This window comes from Oncorhynchus nerka, linkage group LG2, assembly GCF_034236695.1.
Source record: "Oncorhynchus nerka isolate Pitt River linkage group LG2, Oner_Uvic_2.0, whole genome shotgun sequence".
Taxonomy (NCBI): Eukaryota; Metazoa; Chordata; class Actinopteri; order Salmoniformes; family Salmonidae; genus Oncorhynchus; species Oncorhynchus nerka.
In genome coordinates this window covers 90,205,683-90,225,498 of record NC_088397.1, presented here as the reverse complement: position 1 = coordinate 90,225,498, position 19,816 = coordinate 90,205,683, and the positions used below count along the sequence as shown (strand labels likewise).

At 45.3% G+C, this 19,816-nt stretch overlaps 1 protein-coding gene across 1 annotated transcript in view; it reads left to right on the top strand.

Annotated features, from left to right (window-relative positions):
- Positions 1-16,287, top strand: part of grip2b (glutamate receptor interacting protein 2b) — a 154,122-nt gene extending 137,835 nt beyond the window's left edge. Inside the window, exons 21-24 of the mRNA XM_065021964.1 lie at positions 5,649-5,766; positions 8,285-8,626; positions 11,880-12,026; positions 15,477-16,287. Coding sequence (XP_064878036.1) covers positions 5,649-5,766; positions 8,285-8,626; positions 11,880-12,026; positions 15,477-15,704 — 835 coding nt within the window. The 3' untranslated portion in view covers positions 15,705-16,287. The remainder of the gene's footprint in view (positions 1-5,648; positions 5,767-8,284; positions 8,627-11,879; positions 12,027-15,476) is intronic.
- The last annotated feature ends 3,529 nt before the right edge of the window (positions 16,288-19,816 follow it).

Sequence of the window (19,816 nt, the reverse complement as noted above, 5' to 3'; positions counted from 1 at the left end):
CTCTGTGTCAACTCTCTGTCTCTGTCTGTCTCTGTTCATACTCTCTGTCTCTGTGTCAACTCTCTGTCTCTGACTGTCTCTGTTCTTACTCTCTGTCTCTGTGTCAACTCTCTGTCTGTCTCTGTTTGTACTCTCTGTCTCTGTCTCAACTCTCTGTCTCTGTCTCAACTCTCTGTCTCTGTTTGTACTCTCTGTCTCTGTGTCAACTCTCTGTCTCTGTCTGTCTCTGTTCGTACTCTCTGTCTCTGTCTCAACTCTCTGTCTCTGTTCGTACTCTCTGTCTCTATCTCAACTCTCTGTCTCTGTCTGTCTCTGTTTGTACTCTCTGTCTCTGTGTCAACTCTCTGTCTCTGTCTGTCTCTGTTCGTACTCTCTGTCTCTGTGTCAACTCTCTGTCTCTGTCTCAACTCTCTGTCTCTGTCTGTCTCTGTTCGTACTCTCTGTCTCTGTGTCAACTCTCTGTCTCTGTCTGTCTCTGTTCATACTCTCTGTCTCAACTCTCTGTCTCTGTCTGTCTCTGTTTGTACTCTCTGTCTCAACTCTGTCTCTGTCTCTGTCTGTCTCTTTTCGTACTCTCTGTCTCTGTCTGTCTCTGTTCGTACTCTCTGTCTCTGTGTCAACTCTCTGTCTCTGCCTGTCTCTGTTCGTACTATCTGTCTCTGTGTCAACTCTCTGTCTCTGTCTGTCTCTGTTCGTACTCTCTGTCTCTGTCTCAACTCTCTGTTTCTGTCTGTCTCTGTTTGTACTCTCTGTCTCTGTGTCAACTCTCTGTCTCTGTCTGTCTCTGTTTGTACTCTCTGTCTCTGTCTCAACTCTCTGTCTCTGTGTCAACTCTCTGTCTCTGTCTGTCTCTGTTTGTACTCTCTGTCTCTGTCTCAACTCTGTCTCTGTCTCAACTCTCTGTCTCTGTCTGTCTCTGTTCGTACTCTCTGTCTCTGTGTCAACTCTCTGTCTCTGTCTGTCTCTGTTCATACTCTCTGTCTCAACTCTCTGTCTCTGTCTGTCTCTGTTCGTACTCTCTGTCTCTGTGTCAACTCTCTGTCTCTGCCTGTCTCTGTTCGTACTCTCTGTCTCTGTGTCAACTCTCTGTCTCTGTCTCTGTTCGTACTCTCTGTCTCTGTCTCAACTCTCTGTTTCTGTCTGTCTCTGTTTGTACTCTCTGTCTCTGTGTCAACTCTCTGTCTCTGTCTGTCTCTGTTTGTACTCTCTGTCTCTGTCTCAACTATCTGTCTCTGTGTCAACTCTCTGTCTCTGTCTGTCTCTGTTTGTACTCTCTGTCTCTGTCTCAACTCTGTCTCTGTCTCAACTCTCTGTCTCTGTCTGTCTCTGTTCGTACTCTCTGTCTCTGTGTCAATTCTCTGTCTCTGCCTGTCTCTGTTCGTACTCTCTGTCTCTGTGTCAACTCTCTGTCTCTGTCTGTCTCTGTTCGTACTCTCTGTCTCTGTCTCAACTCTCTGTCTCTGTTCGTACTCTCTGTCTCTGTCTGTCTCTGTTTGTACTCTCTGTCTCTGTCTCAACTCTCTGTGTCTGTCTGTCTCTGTTCGTACTCTCTGTCTCTGTCTCAACTCTCTGTCTCTGTCTCTGTTCGTACTCTCTGTCTCTGTGTCAACTCTCTGTCTCTGTCTGTCTCTGTTCGTACTCTCTGTCTCTGTCTCAACTCTCTGTCTCTGTCTGTCTCTGTTCGTACTCTCTGTCTCTATCTCAACTCTCTGTCTCAACTCTCTGTCTCTGTCTGTCTCTGTTCGTACTCTCTGTCTCTGTGTCAACTCTCTGTCTCTGTCTCAACTCTCTGTCTCTGTCTGTCTCTGTTCGTACTCTCTGTCTCTGTGTCAACTCTCTGTCTCTGTCTGTCGCTGTTCATACTCTCTGTCTCTGTCTCAACTCTCTGTCTCTGTCTGAACTCTCTGTCTCTGTCTGTCTCTGTTTGTACTCTCTGTCTCTGTGTCAACTCTCTGTCTCTGTCTGTCTCTGTTTGTACTCTCTGTCTCTGTCTCAACTCTGTCTCTGTCTCAAATCTGTCTCTGTCTCAACTCTCTGTCTCTGTTTGTACTCTCTGTCTCTGTGTCAACTCTCTGTCTCTGTCTGTCTCTGTTTGTACTCTCTGTCTCTGTCTCTGTCTCAACTCTCTGTCTTGGTCTCAACTCTGTCTCTGTCTCTACTCTCTGTCTCTGTCTCTCTCTGTTCGTACTCTCTGTCTCTGTCTGTCTCTGTTCGTACTCTCTGTCTCTGTGTCAACTCTCTGTCTCTGTTTGTCTCTGTTCGTACTCTCTGTCTCTGTGTCAACTCTCTGTCTCTGTCTGTCTCTGTTCATACTCTCTGTCTCTGTCTCAACTCTCTGTTTCTGTCTCAACTCTCTGTCTCTGTCTGTCTCTGTTCGTACTCTCTGTCTCTGTCTGTCTCTGTTTGTACCATCTGTCTCTGTCTCAACTCTCTGTGTCTGTCTGTCTCTGTTCGTACTCTCTGTCTCTGTCTCAACTCTCTGTCTCTGTCTCTGTTCGTACTCTCTGTCTCTGTGTCAACTCTCTGTCTCTGTCTGTCTCTGTTCGTACTCTCTGTCTCTGTCTCAACTCTCTGTCTCTGTCTGTCTCTGTTTCGTACTCTCTGTCTCTATCTCAACTCTCTGTCTCAACTCTCTGTCTCTGTCTGTCTCTGTTCGTACTCTCTGTCTCTGTGTCAACTCTCTGTCTCTGTCTGTCTCTGTCTCAACTCTCTGTCTCTGTCTGTCTCTGTTCGTACTCTCTGTCTCTGTGTCAACTCTCTGTCTCTGTCTGTCTCTGTTCTTACTCTCTGTCTCTGTGTCAACTCTCTGTCTCTGTCTGTCTCTGTTTGTACTCTCTGTCTCTGTCTCAACTCTGTCTCTGTCTCAAATCTGTCTCTGTCTCAACTCTCTGTCTCTGTTTGTACTCTCTGTCTCTGTGTCAACTCTCTGTCTCTGTCTGTCTCTGTTTGTACTCTCTGTCTCTGTCTCTGTCTCAACTCTCTGTCTTGGTCTCAACTCTGTCTCTGTCTCTACTCTCTGTCTCTGTCTCTCTCTGTTCGTACTCTCTGTCTCTGTCTGTCTCTGTTCGTACTCTCTGTCTCTGTGTCAACTCTCTGTCTCTGTTTGTCTCTGTTCGTACTCTCTGTCTCTGTGTCAACTCTCTGTCTCTGTCTGTCTCTGTTCATACTCTCTGTCTCTGTCTCAACTCTCTGTTTCTGTCTCAACTCTCTGTCTCTGTCTGTCTCTGTTCGTACTCTCTGTCTCTGTCTGTCTCTGTTTGTACCATCTGTCTCTGTCTCAACTCTCTGTGTCTGTCTGTCTCTGTTCGTACTCTCTGTCTCTGTCTCAACTCTCTGTCTCTGTCTCTGTTCGTACTCTCTGTCTCTGTGTCAACTCTCTGTCTCTGTCTGTCTCTGTTCGTACTCTCTGTCTCTGTCTCAACTCTCTGTCTCTGTCTGTCTCTGTTTCGTACTCTCTGTCTCTATCTCAACTCTCTGTCTCAACTCTCTGTCTCTGTCTGTCTCTGTTCGTACTCTCTGTCTCTGTGTCAACTCTCTGTCTCTGTCTGTCTCTGTCTCAACTCTCTGTCTCTGTCTGTCTCTGTTCGTACTCTCTGTCTCTGTCTCAACTCTCTGTCTCTGTGTGTCTCTGTTCGTACTCTCTGTCTCTGTCTCAACTCTCTGTCTCTGTCTGTCTCTGTCTCAACTCTCTGTCTCTGTCTGTCTCTGTTCGTACTCTCTGTCTCTGTCTCAACTCTCTGTCTCTGTCTGTCTGTCTCCGTTCGTACTCTCTGTCTCTGTCTCAACTCTCTGTCTCTGTCTGTCTCTGTTCGTACTCTCGGTCTCAACTCTCTGTCTCTGTCTCTGTTCGTACTCTCTGTCTCTGTCTCAACTCTCTGTCTCTGTCTGTCTCTGTTCGTACTCTCTGTCTCTGTGTCAACTCTCTGTCTCTGTCTGTCTCTGTTTGTACTCTCTGTCTCTGTCTCAACTCTCTGTCTCTGTCTCAACTCTGTCTCTGTCTCAACTCTCTGTCTTTGTCGCTCTCTTTCTCTCTCTCTCTCTCTCTCTCTCTCTCTCTCTCTCTCTCTCTCTCTCTCTCTCTCTCTCTCTCTCTCTCTCTCTCTCGGTGTCCCAGTCCCTGTCTCTCTCTCTTTGTTTTTGTCTCTCTCTCTCTGTCCCCCCCACTCTCTCTCTCTCTATTTCTCTCTCATCTCAAGTGTTGTGTCACAACTGTGAATTAGTGCATTCTCTTCCGCCTGTTTATCTCACAGTAGGGCTTCATGTACCATTCTCCTCTCCTATATTTTCTTTGCTCTAACAACCCTTAAGCATCGTTCTTTGGTTTCATCATTTGGTCGTTTCTTTCCCCCTGACCAGCACATTTACATTGACATTTTAGTCATTTAGCAGACTTGTTGCTGTAACATCAGCTGTTGTTGTTGAAGGCCTGTTGGTGAGCTGTGGGAGTTTTGATAGCTGTGTGATGGTCTTTCAGGGCTGCTCAGTTGTAGTGGTTCCTGTGTTGTCAAAGATACACCAGCCAACCTGACAGCAACTTCATCATTTAAAAATGTATTTAATTAGGCAAGTCAGTTAAGAACAAATTATTATTTACAAACCAAACCTGGCCAATGTTGCACCACCCTACGGGACTCCCAGTCACGGCTGGATGTGATACAACCTGGAATCGAACCAGGGATATAGTGACACCTCTTGCACTGAGATGAGTGGTACAGTGTTAGACCATGAGGACATGTTCATGTACCGACATGTGTTACATGTAACACGTGTTGTACTTCATGTCACAGATACACCAGCCAGCTTCACTGCGGTGCCATCAAATAAAATACATTGTATTTGTCACATGCTTTGTAAACAACAGGTGTAGACTTGCAGTGAAATGATGACTTATGGGCCCTTTCCGGCAATGCAGAGAGAAAAAAAAGAGAAACGGGCCTCCTGAGTGGTGCAGGCACTGCATCGCAGCGGTCTGAAGCGCCACTACAGCCTCGGGTTCGATCCCAGGCTGTTGTCATTACCCAAAGCTGTATATTATCCATGTCCATATTCAGACATGACCCTGAGAAACGTAGGATATTACAGTTATTCAGATCACGTTGGTAGGATAGTCTCAAACGGAGCTCATCCAGTTTATTCTCCAGTGATTTTTACGTTCACCAATAGATTGGACAATAGAGTCAATTTATTTAATCGCCGACGTAGCCTTGTCAGGGAGCCCACTCGTTTGCCTCTCTTGCGCTGTTGCTTTTGAGTCCTTGGGATTAGGGCTTGGTCCAGAATGAGCGGTACATCCACAGCTGCCGACTCGTTGAAGTAGAAATCTTCATCCAAATCAAGGTTAGTCATCGCTGTTCTGATGTCCAGAAGCTGTGGCTTAATATTATGTACAAAAAAAGAGTTCAAATCAGCATAAATAAAACCCCACAAAATATCAGAATTGGTCAGGAGCCTGTAAAATGGCAGCTAGCCACCGCAGCGCCATCTTCAACCATGAGGACCGCTTCATCTAACATGTCACAGGTGTTCTGTTTCCTTCCTGTCTTGCCTGAGATACACCAGCCGGTTCCACAGTGATGACATCATGAATGTACGTACTGCTTCATCTAACATGTAACATTTAACACGTGCACCTTCCTGTGTTGTCACAGATACACCAGCCAGCCTCATAGTGACGGCATCATGCTAGACCACGAGGACAGTTTCTGGTGTCAGGCCCTGGAAGACTTGGAGACCTGTGGACAGTCTGAGCTGCTCAGAGAGATAGAGGTATAGCTACAGTAACTGACCTGGGTCAATTAAGACGATCAACTGTCTCTGAACCTTTTAAAACGGAGGAATCTGCCACACACCTGACAAGGAAGATAAGAGACTGAACAAAAGTGAAGAAAATGTCCTGCATACTTAGATCCATGTAAATTCCAAAGGGGAAAAGTTTCTCTGTGATACCAATAAGACCAAAGAGCAGAATTTGACAGGACAGGAAGTGGCAGGAATACAGTGGCACACATACTGAACATCCAGGTGTCTATTTGTTATTCCACTCCTGCTGCTGGTGTCCTGTTGTGTTGGGTCTAGCATGGTCACAGTAACATCTTGGAAAGACTGCATACTAACAAACAATGTATGCTAGTTCTGTCCTTGAACTGTTCTTGTCCATTGATGTTTTGTATTATGTTTCATGTTTTGTGTTGGACCCCAGGAAGAGTAGCTGCTGCTTTTGCAACAGCTAATGGGGATCCTAATTAAATGCCAAAATACCACAGGAACTATTTAAGCATTAAGGCCCAAGGGGTTTGGTAAACGGCTAAAGGCTTTTCTTACGCGCAACGCGTAGTGCCTGGATACAGCCCTTAGCCGTGGTATATTGGCCATATACCACAAACTCCCAAGGTGCCTTATTGGTATTAGAAACTGGTTACCGATGTAATTAAAGCAGTAAAAATAAATGCTTTGTCGTAGCCGTGGTATACGATCTGATATACTTATATACCACGTCTGTCAGCCAATCAGCATTCGACCACCCAGTTTATAATAAAGAAAATATAGCCTGGATCTGTTTCTGTACATACATTAGGATGTCAATAAAAAGACAGGTGGACATTGACAATTTTTAGTTTCTGCTCGCATTTTCAGACCCCAGCTGGAATCTGCTTTGATCGTTAAAGTTGTTATTCCGGCATGTTAGTCTACAGTTCCCAGTATAATGTTATTCTGGCATGTTAGTCTACAGTTCCCAGTATAATGTTATTCCAGCATGTTAGTCTACAGTTCCCAGTATAATGTTATTCTGGCATGTTAGTCTACAGTTCCCAGTATAATGTTATTCCAGCATGTTAGTCTACAGTTCCCAGTATTATGTTATTCCAGCATGTTAGTCTACAGTTCCCAGTATAATGTTATTCCAGCATGTTAGTCTACAGTTCCCAGTATAATGTTATTCCAGCATGTTAGTCTACAGTTCCCAGTATAATGTTATTCTGGCATGTTAGTCTACAGTTCCCAGTATAATGTTATTCCAGCATGTTAGTCTACAGTTCCCAGTATAATGTTATTCCGGCATGTTAGTCTACAGTTCCCAGTATAATGTTATTCCAGCATGTTAGTCTACAGTTCCCAGTATAATGTTATTCCGGCATGTTAGTCTACAGTTCCCAGTATAATGGTATTCCAGCATGTTAGTCTACAGTTCCCAGTATAATGTTATTCCAGCATGTTAGTCTACAGTTCCCAGTATAATGTTATTCCGGCATGTTAGTCTACAGTTCCCAGTATAATGGTATTCCAGCATGTTAGTCTACAGTTCCCAGTATAATGTTATTCCAGCATGTTAGTCTACAGTTCCCAGTATAATGTTATTCCAGCATGTTAGTCTACAGTTCCCAGTATAATGTTATTCCGGCATGTTAGTCTACAGTTCCCAGTGGTCCCATACACATGATATATTTACAGACTGGGGATGCGTCCCAAATTACACCCTATTCACTATGTAGTGCAGTACCCTTGGCCAGAGACCTATGGACCCTGGTAGTGCCCTAAATTGGCAATAAGGTGTGATTTGTGAAGCATCCTGAGGAACTTTGTGGAGTCCATTATAAATGTACTGAAACCCCTCCAGTACCTTGCCAGGTACTGGAGTCTCTGTCTGAAGTGGGTTCTATTTTTATTATATTTCTAACAGAACTTACATGACTTTATTATGTGTTATAAGACATAGGAGTGGTCAAATGTATTGCTATTTAAGGGGTCTGGGTGTCTTGGATTTTCTACTCTTCTCTGCTCTACTCTACTCTCTACTCTACTATGCTCTACTCTGTACTCTACTCTACTCTGTACTCTACTCTGTATTCTACCCTACAATGCTCTTCTCTATTCTGTGCTCTGCTATGCTCTACCCTGTGCTCTACTCTACTCTACTCTACTCTGTACTCTACTCTGCTATGCTTGACCCTATGCTCTACTCTACTCTACTCTGTACTCTACTCTGCTATGCTACGCTCTACTATGCTCTACTCTACTCTGTACTCTACTCTACTCTACTCTGTACTCTACTCTGTACTCTTCTGTACTCTGTACTCTATTCTACTTTGCTCTGTACTCTACTCTGTACTCTACTCTACTCTGCTATGCTTTACTCTACTCTGTACTCTTCTCTGTACCCTACTCTACTACGTACTCTACTCTGCTCTACTATGTACTCTACTCTGCTATGCTCTACCCTATGCTCTACTCTACTCTACTCTGTACTCTACTCTGTACTCTACTCTACTCTACTTTCTCTCTATAGGCATCCATCATGACGGGCAGTGCCATCAGTATTGGGGTGGATGGTAACAAGTCCCATGCCATCTCCCACCCTGGGGACCCCGTCAGCCAGCCCCGCGTCAGCCCTCTACGGAGGAGCTCCCTCCTGCACCACGATGCCAAGACCCACCTGCACCAGGAGGTCCACCAGGAGGCCCATCTGCCCCCGGAGGCCCAGCTCCTGCACCACGAGGCCAGGACCCAGCTGCATCATGAGGCCAAGGCCAAGAACACACTCCGGGTGTCTGAGAAGACCTGGGAGTCCCGCAGAATCAAGGAGGAGATGCAGGAGATCCTGTCCCCGACCCCTCTTGAGCTACACAAGGTGACTAATGTACCCACCATGCAGGGCTCTCCAAGCCTGTTTCTGGAGAGCTGCCGTCCCGTAGGATTTCACTCCAACCCTAATCAAGCGCACTTGATTCTTATGGTTGATGATCTGAATCGACTGGCATTGGAGTTAAAACCTACAGGAGGGTAGCTCTCCAGGAACAGGGTTGGAGTTAAAACCTACCGGAGGGTAGCTCTCCAGGAACAGGGTTGGTGTTAAAACCTACAGGAGGGTAGCTCTCCAGAAACAGGGTTGGAGTTTTAAACCTACAGGAGGGTAGCTCTCCAGGAACAGGTTTGGAGTTAAAACCTACAGGAGGGTAGCTCTCCAGAAACAGGGTTGGAGTTAAAGCCTACAGGAGGGTGGGTCTCCAGAATCAGGGTTGGAGTTAAAACCTACAGGAGGGTAGCTCTCCAGAAACAGGGTTGGAGTTCAAATCTACAGGAGGGTAGCTCTCCAGAAACAGGGTTGGAGTTAAAACCTACAGGAGGGTAGCTCTCCAGGAACAGGGTTGGGGTTAAAACCTACAGGAGGGTAGCTCTCCAGGAACAGGGTTGGTGTTAAAACCTACAGGAGGGTAGCTCTCCAGGAACAGGGTTGGAGTTAAAGCCTACAGGAGCGTAGCTCTCCAGAAACAGGGTTGGAGTTAAAACCTACAGGAGGGTAGCTCTCCAGAAACAGGGTTGGAGTTTTAAACCTACAGGAGGGTAGCTCTCCAGGAACATGTTTGGAGTTAAAACCTACAGGAGGGTAGCTCTCCAAGAACAGGGTTGGAGTTAAAACCTACAGGATGGTAGCTCTCCAAGAACAGGGTTGGAGTTAAAACCTACAGGAGGGTAGCTCTCCAGGAACAGGGTTGGGGTTAAAGCTTACAGGAGGTTAACTCTCCAGGAACAGGGTTGGAGTTTAAACCTACAGGAGGGTAGCTCTCCAGAAACAGGGTTGGAGTTAAAGCCTACAGGAGGGTAGCTCTCCAGGAACAGGGTTTAAAGAGCCCTGCACCACGGGAACCTGACTGATTTGACTTGACTCCACCATATGCTGTTGTTCCTTCCTGTTGGGGTCTAGACAGTGTACAGTAACAGAACACAGTAACAGAACACAGTAATAAAATAATATATCAATACATACATTATTGACTAACAACACTCTAATGTATTGATTGGCTTGCGCATCCTGCTCTTCACTGTCAGACCAACCTGTCTGCTGTAGTTCGTTTTCTCAATAGCACTGGTCTTGCCAATAGCGGCTCTTTCTGAGGAAGGTTTTACTTGCGAAGATCGTGATGCTGAATACACTTATTGTACAGTACTGCAGGTCACAGAATAAGAGTGTGCCTGCTAAATGCAGGCTTCACTGCGCTCAGAGGTAAAGGTAACACCATAGCCACCACCCTTCTCTGTCATTGGCTTTCGTTAGCATTTTAAATGTATGTTCAACCATCCCAAGGCCCCATTATGTCACAAAGCTGTGCAGCCATGTGTGAAGATGCAGGATATATGAGCAGTACTAACATTGTTAAAGGACTTATTTGTCCAGCAATGTCCAGTTATATCCAGCTGTATCCAGCTATGTCCAGCTATGTCCAGCTGTATCCAGCTATGTCCAGTTATATCCAGCTATGTCCAGCTATGTCCAGCTGTGTCCAGCTATGTCCAGCTATGTCCAACTGTATCCAGCTATGTCCAGTTATATCCAGCTATGTCCAGCTATGTCCAGTTATATCCAGCTATGTCCAGCTATGTCCAGCTGTATCCAGCTATGTCCAGTTATATCCAGCTATGTCCAGCTGTGTCCAGCTATGTCCAGCTATGTCCAGCTGTATCCAGCTATGTCCAGTTATGTCCAGCTATGTCCAGTTATGTCCAGTTATGTCCAGCTGTGTCCAGCTATGTCCAGTTATGTCCAGCTATGTCCAGTTATATCCAGCTATGTCCAGCTATATCCAGCTATGTCCAGTTATATCCAGCTATGTCCAGTTATGTCCAGCTATGTCCAGTTATATCCAGTTATATCCAGCTATGTCCAGCTATATCCAGCTATGTCCAGTTATATCCAGCTATGTCCAGCTATGTCCAGTTATATCCAGCTATGTCCAGTTATATCCAGCTATGTCCAGCTGTGTCCAGTTATGTCCAGTTATGTCCAGCTATGTCCAGCTATGTCCAGTTATATCCAGCTATGTCCAGCTATATCCAGCTATGTCCAGTTATATCCAGCTATGTCCAGTTATGTCCAGCTATGTCCAGCTATGTCCAGTTATGTCCAGCTGTGTGCAGTTATATCCAGCTATGTCCAGCTGTGTGCAGTTATATCCAGCTATGTCCAGTTATATCCAGTCATATCCAGCTGTGTGCAGTTATATCCAGCTATGTCCAGTTATATCCAGTTATATCCAGCTATGTCCAGTTATGTCCAGTTATATCCAGCTGTGTGCAGTTATATCCAGATATGTCCAGTTATATCCAGTCATATCCAGCTGTGTGCAGTTATATCCAGCTGTGTGCAGTTATATCCAGTTATATCCAGCTGTGTGCAGTTATATCCAGCTATGTCCAGTTATGTCCAGTTATATCCAGCTGTGTGCAGTTATATCCAGCTATGTCCAGTTATGTCCAGTTATATCCAGCTGTGTGCAGTTATATCCAGCTATGTCCAGTTATATCCAGTCATATCCAGCTGTGTCCAGTTATATCCAGCTGTGTGCAGTTATATCCAGCTATGTCCAGTTATGTCCAGTTATATCCAGCTGTGTGCAGTTATATCCAGCTATGTCCAGTTATATCCAGCTGTGTGCAGTTATATCCAGCTATGTCCAGTTATATCCAGTCATATCCAGCTGTGTGCAGTTATATCCAGCTATGTCCAGTTATATCCAGTCATATCCAGCTGTGTGCAGTTATATCCAGCTGTGTCCAGTTATGTCCAGTTATATCCAGCTATGTCCAGTTATGTCCAGTTATATCCAGTTATGTCCAGTTATATCCAGCTGTGTCCAGTTATGTCGTTATATCCAGCTATGTCCAGTTATGTCCAGTTATATCCAGCTATGTCCAGTTATATCCAGCTGTGTATGTGTTGAAGGTACTGTATGTGTTTGCACCACTACACTAACGGGTTGTAATTACCTTATCGGGTTGTAATTCCCCAGGTGATGGTGATGAAGGATCCAGGGGCTCCCCCGATCCATGTGTGTTTGCAGCACTAAACTAACGTGTTGTAACCTTATCGGGTTGTAATTCCCCAGGTGACGGTGATGAAGGATCCAGAAAGTGATGACTTCGGCTTCAGCGTATCTGACGGGTTCCTAGAGAAAGGTGTTTATGTCAACATGATCCGTCCCGAGGGCCCGGCTGACCGTGCAGGCTTGAAACCATATGACAGGATCCTACAGGTGCCTACTGCGTCTGTATCTACCCATCAGCCTGTAAATACCCATCAGCCTGTACAGTAGATAAACAGACAGGCAGACAGACAGACAGACAGACAGACACAGATAGATAGATAGATAGATAGATAGATAGATAGATAGATAGATAGATAGATAGATAGATAGATAGATAGATAGATAGATAGATAGATAGATAGATAGATAGATAGATACACACACACAGCATGGCACTAGCAGTGTTAGTATCTAATGATCATGTGTCTGCGTTATTTTACTGGGATTTTCTTCAGCTAGCCTGGCGAGTAACACCCCCCCCCCTCTCTCTCTCAATTTACCCTTCCCTCCCCCTGACTCCCTATCCACCCCTCACTCCTTCCCTCCCCCTGACTCCCTATCTACCCCTCTCTCCTTCCCTCCCCCTGACTCCCTATCCACCCCTCTCTCTCTCCCCCTGACTCCCTATCCACCCCTATTTCCTTCCCTCCCCTGACTCCCTATCTACCCCTCTCTCCTTCCCTCCCCCTGACTCCCTATCCACCCCTCTCTCTCTCTCCCCTGACTCCCTATCCCCCTCTCTCTCTCTCTCTCTCTCTCTCTCCTCCTCTCCTCCTGACTCCCTATCCACCCCTTTCTCCTTCCCTCCCCTGACTCCCTATCCACCCCTCTCGCCCTCTCTCCTTCCCTCCCCTTGCCTCCCTCTCTCTCCCTCTCTCCTTCCTTCCCTCCCCCTGCCTCCCTCTCTCTCCCTCTCTCCTTCCCTCCCCCTGCCTCCCTCTCTCCCTCCCTCTCTCCCCCTGCCTCCCTCTCTCTCCCTCTCTCCTTCCCTCCCCCTGCCTCCCTCTCTCTCCCATCTCTCCCCTTCCCTCCCCCTGCCTCCCTCTCCCCCATCTCTCCTTCCCTCCCCCTGCCTCCCCTGCCTCCCTCTCACCCCCCTCTCCCCTGCCTCCCTCTCTCCCCCTGCCTCCCTCTCTCCTCCCTCTCCCCTTCCCTCCCCCCCTCCCTCTCTCTCTCCCTCTCTCCTTCCCTCCCCCTGCCTCCCTCTCTCTCCCTCTCTCCTTCCTCCCCCTCCTCCCTCTCTCCCTCTCCCTCCCCCTGCCTCCCTCTCTCTCCTCTCCTCCTCCCCTGCCTCCCTCTCTCTCCCTCTCTCCTTCCCTCCCCCTGCCTCCCCTGCCTCCCTCTCTCCCCTGCCTCCCCTCTCTCTCTCCCATCTCTCCTTCCCTCCCCCTGCCTCCCCCTCCTCCCTCTCCCTCCCTCTCTCTCCCTCCCTCCCCCCCCTGCCTCCCTCTCTCCCTCCCCTCTCTCCTTCCCTCCCCTGCCTCCCTCTCCCTCTCCCCTCTCTCCTTCCTTCCCCCTGCCCCCTCCCTCTCTTTAAGCTGTACACAATCTGGCTCTCAATACAGACCGCTGGCAAGTTAATAAACGATCAGCGTATTAACAGAGAAAACATGGAGGGACAGGTTGGGTTGTGACCACTGGGAGATGGCAATAGCAACCCCACTGGTGGGAATACAGTACAGTTATTATTATATCTTCTCTTTCATACCCATGAGAAAATAGGAAGACATGTTTAGACCAGAAGAAGTACAGTATCTATTTCAACCTTTCATACCCATGAGAAAATAGGAAGACATGTTTAGACCAGAAGAAGTACAGTATCTATTTCAACCTTTAATACCCATGAGACAGAAGAAAAAATGAAGTACATTTTTAGACCAGAATAGGACAATGGGAATGGTTCTGATGACGCCAAAACCACAGTTTAATGAAGTCCACTTATTGAAGGTAAATAAAGAAACCAAGAACGACTTACTATGAAAACTCACATTCAACGTGTACTGACTCGGCCAAGATAAAAAGTGAAATATGCACAACCAGCACTCACATATGCCAGTTGCTCTTAACTTCCAGATCTCAGATCCCTAGCTGTCTTCCTGATTCTCACTGTACGGCGACCAACCCAAGCTGTTCTGTACTTGCTCTGATATTTTCCTTTCACATTGTCCTTCCAGCCTGGTTTCCAGCTGCCATGGTGGATGTGTAACCAGGCCAGAGCAGTTACAGCTCGGTTTGGTTCGGTTTGGCTCGGTTCGGTTTGGTTCGGGCCCATATGGTGTGAACCAGAATAAAACAGTGCACACTGATGTGGTTATAAAGCGGAATTAACAGTGCTGTTGCTATGTTGACTATTGACTACGGTGTTTGTGGAGTTTATATTCCTAGAAATCAGTCCTTGGTTACAATGTTTTATGGTTTAGAATCTGATCTGTCTGTGCGCAGTCTACAGTAATAGTAGAAGTGTCCATATTGCGGCTGGAATCGAAACAACTTCTTAATATGGATGGCATATGTATGTATGTCTATTTGACACCCTCCATTTTGTATCCCTGTCGTAGTGAGGATTGTGCAACACATTAATAAACAACTGCTTCAACATGCACATAGGTCTGAATCCTAACTCACACAAATCACCCTACTGAAATCATTGAATGATTAAGGCAATATTCAGAGTTGCGAATCTATATGTCAGAATCTATATGTCAGAATCTATATGTCAGAATCTCTATGTCAGAATCTCTATGTCAGAATCTCTATGTCAGAATCTATATGTCAGAATCTATATGTCAGAATCTATATGTCAGAATCTATATCAGAATCTCTGTCAGAATCTCTATGTCAGAATCTATATGTCAGAATCTATATGTCAGAATCTATATGTCAGAATGCAACCCACATTGTGACACATTCCATACTGTCCAAACTCCAAAGTAATTCTAGACTAATTCTACCGACAGTGTCAAATAATGAATGAATCTGCATGTCTTCCCATCATTTGGGACGTGTGAATGTGTCATTGTCAATGTCAACAGTTCTGTAAGTCACGTTGTCTGCTAAAGTGACTCTATTTTAGGGGGTTGGTGAACCACATGCGTACCAGGGACTTGACTCCCAAGTTTCATGATTCAATACTTGCCATACCATCCACCATTTTTAGAAAATTGTGCTGTGATCAACTATGTACTGAATATGAGTCTAATGAATTACTGAATAGGAGTCTAATGAATGACTGAATAAGAGTCTAATGAATGACTGAATAAGAGTCTAATGAATGACTGAATAAGAGTCTAATGAATGACTGAATAAGAGTCTAATGAATGACTGAATAAGAGTCTAATGAATGACTGAATAAGAGTCTAATGAATGACTGAATAAGAGTCTAATGAATGACTGAATAAGAGTCTAATGAATGACTGAATAAGAGTCTAATGAATGACTGAATAAGAGTCTAATGAATGACTGAATATGAGTCTAATGAATGACTGAATATGAGTCTAATAAATGACTGAATAAGAGTCTAATGTATGACTGAATAAGAGGCTAATGAATGACTGAATAAGAGGCTAATGAATGACTGAATTTGAGTCTAATAAACATCCACTTCCCCTGGTGCTGTAGGTGAACCACGTGCGTACCAGAGACTTTGACTGCTGCCTGGCTGTCCCCCTGATCACTGAGGCCGGGGACAAGCTGGAGCTGGTGATAAGCAGAAACCCTCTGGCTCAGCAACTGCACCATGAACCGGACTGTCTGGACCAGGACCAAGGCCTTCTCATCTCTGCACTGCAGTCCAACAGTAGGGAGCACCACCACTATAGCACTACAACCCGAGCCATGGACCTGTGATTTACAGACACGCAGCACAGACACACGGAACCACAGACCAGGACTAAGGACTACTGATTTCTGCACTGCAGTCCAACAGCAGAGACCACCACTACAACCAGAGCCATGGATCCTGTGATTACAGACACAGACTACAGTCACACCAAGCCACAGACCACGACCATGGAACTGTATCTGAATCTACAACAGCACACAAAACCATGTGTGACCTGACACACCAATGACCTGTGACTTTACATCCTACAGACACACCAATGACCTGTGACTACAGACACACCAATGACCTGTGACTTTACAGCCTACAGACCCACCAATGACCTGTGACTTTACAGCCTACAGACACACCAATGACCTGTGACTACAGACACACCAATGACCTGTGACTTTACAGCCTACAGACACACCAATGACCTGTGACTACAGACACACCAATGACCTGTGACTTTACAGCCTACAGACACACCAATGACCTGTGACTACAGACACACCAATGACCTGTGACTTTACAGCCTACAGACACACCAATGACCTGTGACTTTACAGCCTACATACACACCAATGACCTGTGACTTTACAGCCTACAGACCCACCAATGACCTGTGACTTTACAGCCTACAGACCCACCAATGACCTGTGACTTTACAGCCTACAGACACACCAATGACCTGTGACTTTACAGCCTACAGACACACCAATGACCTGTGACTTTACAGCCTACAGACCCACCAATGACCTGTGACTTTACAGCCTACAGACACACCAATGACCTGTGACTTTACAGCCTACAGACCCACCAATGACCTGTGACTTTACAGCCTACAGACACACCAATGACCTGTGACTTTACAGCCTACAGACCCACCAATGACCTGTGACTTTACAGCCTACAGACCCACCAATGACCTGTGACTTTACAGCCTACAGACCCACCAATGACCTGTGACTTTACAGCCTACAGACACACCAATGACCTGTGACTTTACATCCTGCAGACACACCAATGACCTGTGACTTTACAGCCTACAGACACACCAATGACCTGTGACTTTACAGCCTACAGACCCACCAATGACCTGTGACTTTACAGCCTACAGACCCACCAATGACCTGTGACTACAGACCTGTAACTATAGACTGGTAATTACAGACCTGTAACTACAGACCTGTAACTACAGACCTGTAACTACAGACCGGTAACTACAGACCTGTAACTACAGACCTATAACTACAGACATATAACTACAGACCTATAACTACAGACCTGTAATTACAGACCTGTAACTACAGACCTGTAACTACAGACCTGTAACTACAGACCGGTAACTACAGACCTGTAACTACAGACCTGTAACTACAGACCTATAACTACAGACCTATAACTACAGACCTGTAACTACAGACCTGTAACTAAAGACATATAACTACAGACCTATAACTACAGACCTGTAACTACAGACCTATAACTACAGACCTATAACTACAGACCGGTATTTAGAGACCTGTAACTACAGACCTATAACTACAGACCTATAACTACAGACCTATAACTACAGACCGGTAACTACAGACCGGTAACTACAGACCTATAACTACAGACCTATAACTACAGACCTGTAACTACAGACCTGTAACTACAGACCTATAACTACAGACCTATAACTACAGACCTGTAACTACAGACCTATAACTACAGACCTGTAACTACAGACCTATAACTACAGACCTTTAACTACAGACCTATAACTACAGACCTGTAACTACAGACCTGTAACTACAGACCTATAACTACAGACCTATAACTACAGACCTGTAACTACAGACCTGTAACTACAGACCTATAACTACAGACCTATAACTACAGACCTGTAACTACAGACCTATAACTACAGACCTGTAACTACAGACCTGTAACTACAGACCTGTAACTACAGACCTATAACTACAGACCTGTAACTACAGACCTATAACTACAGACTGGTAATTACAGACTGGTAATTACAGACCTATAACTACGGACCTATAACTACAGACCTATAACTACAGACCCGTAACTACAGACCTATAACTACAGACCCGTAACTACAGACCCGTAACTACAGACCTATAACTACAGACCTGTAACTACAGACCTATAACTACAGACCTATAACTACAGACCTGTAACTACAGACCTATAACTACAGACCTATAACTACAGACCTGTAACTACAGACCTATAACTACAGACCTGTAACTACAGACCTATAACTACAGACCTATAACTACAGACCTGTAACTACAGATCTGTCACTACAGACCCGTAACTACAGACCTATAACTACAGACCTATAACTACAGACCTGTAACTACAGACCTGTAACTACAGACCTATAACTACAGACCTATAACTACAGACCTATAACTACAGACCTGTAACTACAGACCTGTAACTACAGACCTATAACTACAGACCTGTAACTACAGACCTATAACTACAGACCTATAACTACAGACTGGTAATTACAGACCTATAACTACGGACCTATAACTACAGACCTATAACTACAGACCCGTAACTACAGACCTATAACTACAGACCCGTAACTACAGACCTGTAACTACAGACCTGTAACTACAGACCGGTAACTACAGACCTATAACTACAGACCTATAACTACAGACCTGTAACTACAGACCGGTAATTACAGACCTATAACTACAGACCTATAACTACAGACCCGTAACTACAGACCTGTAACCACAGAACTATAACTATAGACACACAGAGACAGAACAACAGACCAGCATCACAGACTTGTAATTACAAACACACTAAACCACAGACCAGCATCACAGACCTGTAATTACAAACACACTGAACCACAGACCAGCATCACAGACCTGTAATTACAAACACACTGAACCACAGACCAGCATCACAGACCTGTAATTACAAACACACTGAACCACAGACCAGCATCACAGACCTGTAATTACAAACACACTGAACCACAGACCAGCATCACAGACCTGTCATTACAAACACACTGAACCACAGACCAGCATCACAGACCTGTCATTACAAACACACTGAACCACAGACCAGCATCACAGACCTGTAATTACAAACACACTGAGCCACAGACCAGCATCACAGACCTGTAATTACAAACACACTGAGCCACAGACCAGCATCACAGACCTGTCATTACAAACACACTGAACCACAGACCAGCATCACAGACCTGTCATTACAAACACACTGAACCACAGACCAGCATCACAGACCTGTCATTACAAACACACTGAACCACAGACCAGCATCACAGACCTGTGACACAACTATTCAGATAAAAATGAAAGGTGCACGTACAAAGTTGACGTGTTTTCACTACGTACATCCCTGAACCTGTGACCAGGGGTTCCACTGACACGGAACCACACTACCCGTGGTGGCTGGACTTGTACCGACAGCTACACCGTACAGACTCACAGAACTCTGTCTTCAGCCCTATCAAACACAGTAAAAAAAAAATGTGAAGATGTTTTTACAGATTCCTTTATACCCCAAGTCTCGTGTTTCCTGTGTTGTCATTATGTCAACCCCTTATATATATAAATATATATATATTTAAAAAAAATGAAGAAACAGTTGACCTGTGACCTATTCTGAAACTGCTTTTGTTTGTTTGAGTCTTCAAAAAGCGGAAGCTTTTGGAAAAGCACACGCATATGAACACACACACACACACACACACGCATATGAACACACACACATACACACACACACACACACACACACACACACACACACACACGCATATGAACACACACACACACACACACGCATATGAACACACACACACACACACACACACACGCATATGAACACACACACACACGCATATGAACACACACACACACACACACACACACACACACACACTGTTGACAAATGGTGAAGGAGGACAATGCAGAAGCCTGCTGCTATTGGGGGGCTGATGGGGATAATAAAACTAAAGTGTTTGGTCCTTCAGCAAAGACTTTAATCTGGACATATTGTGGTCAGTCAGTGGTCGGAAGAGTATTTACACTGCAATCCTTTTTTATTTCTTTGTATTGATTGATGCGCT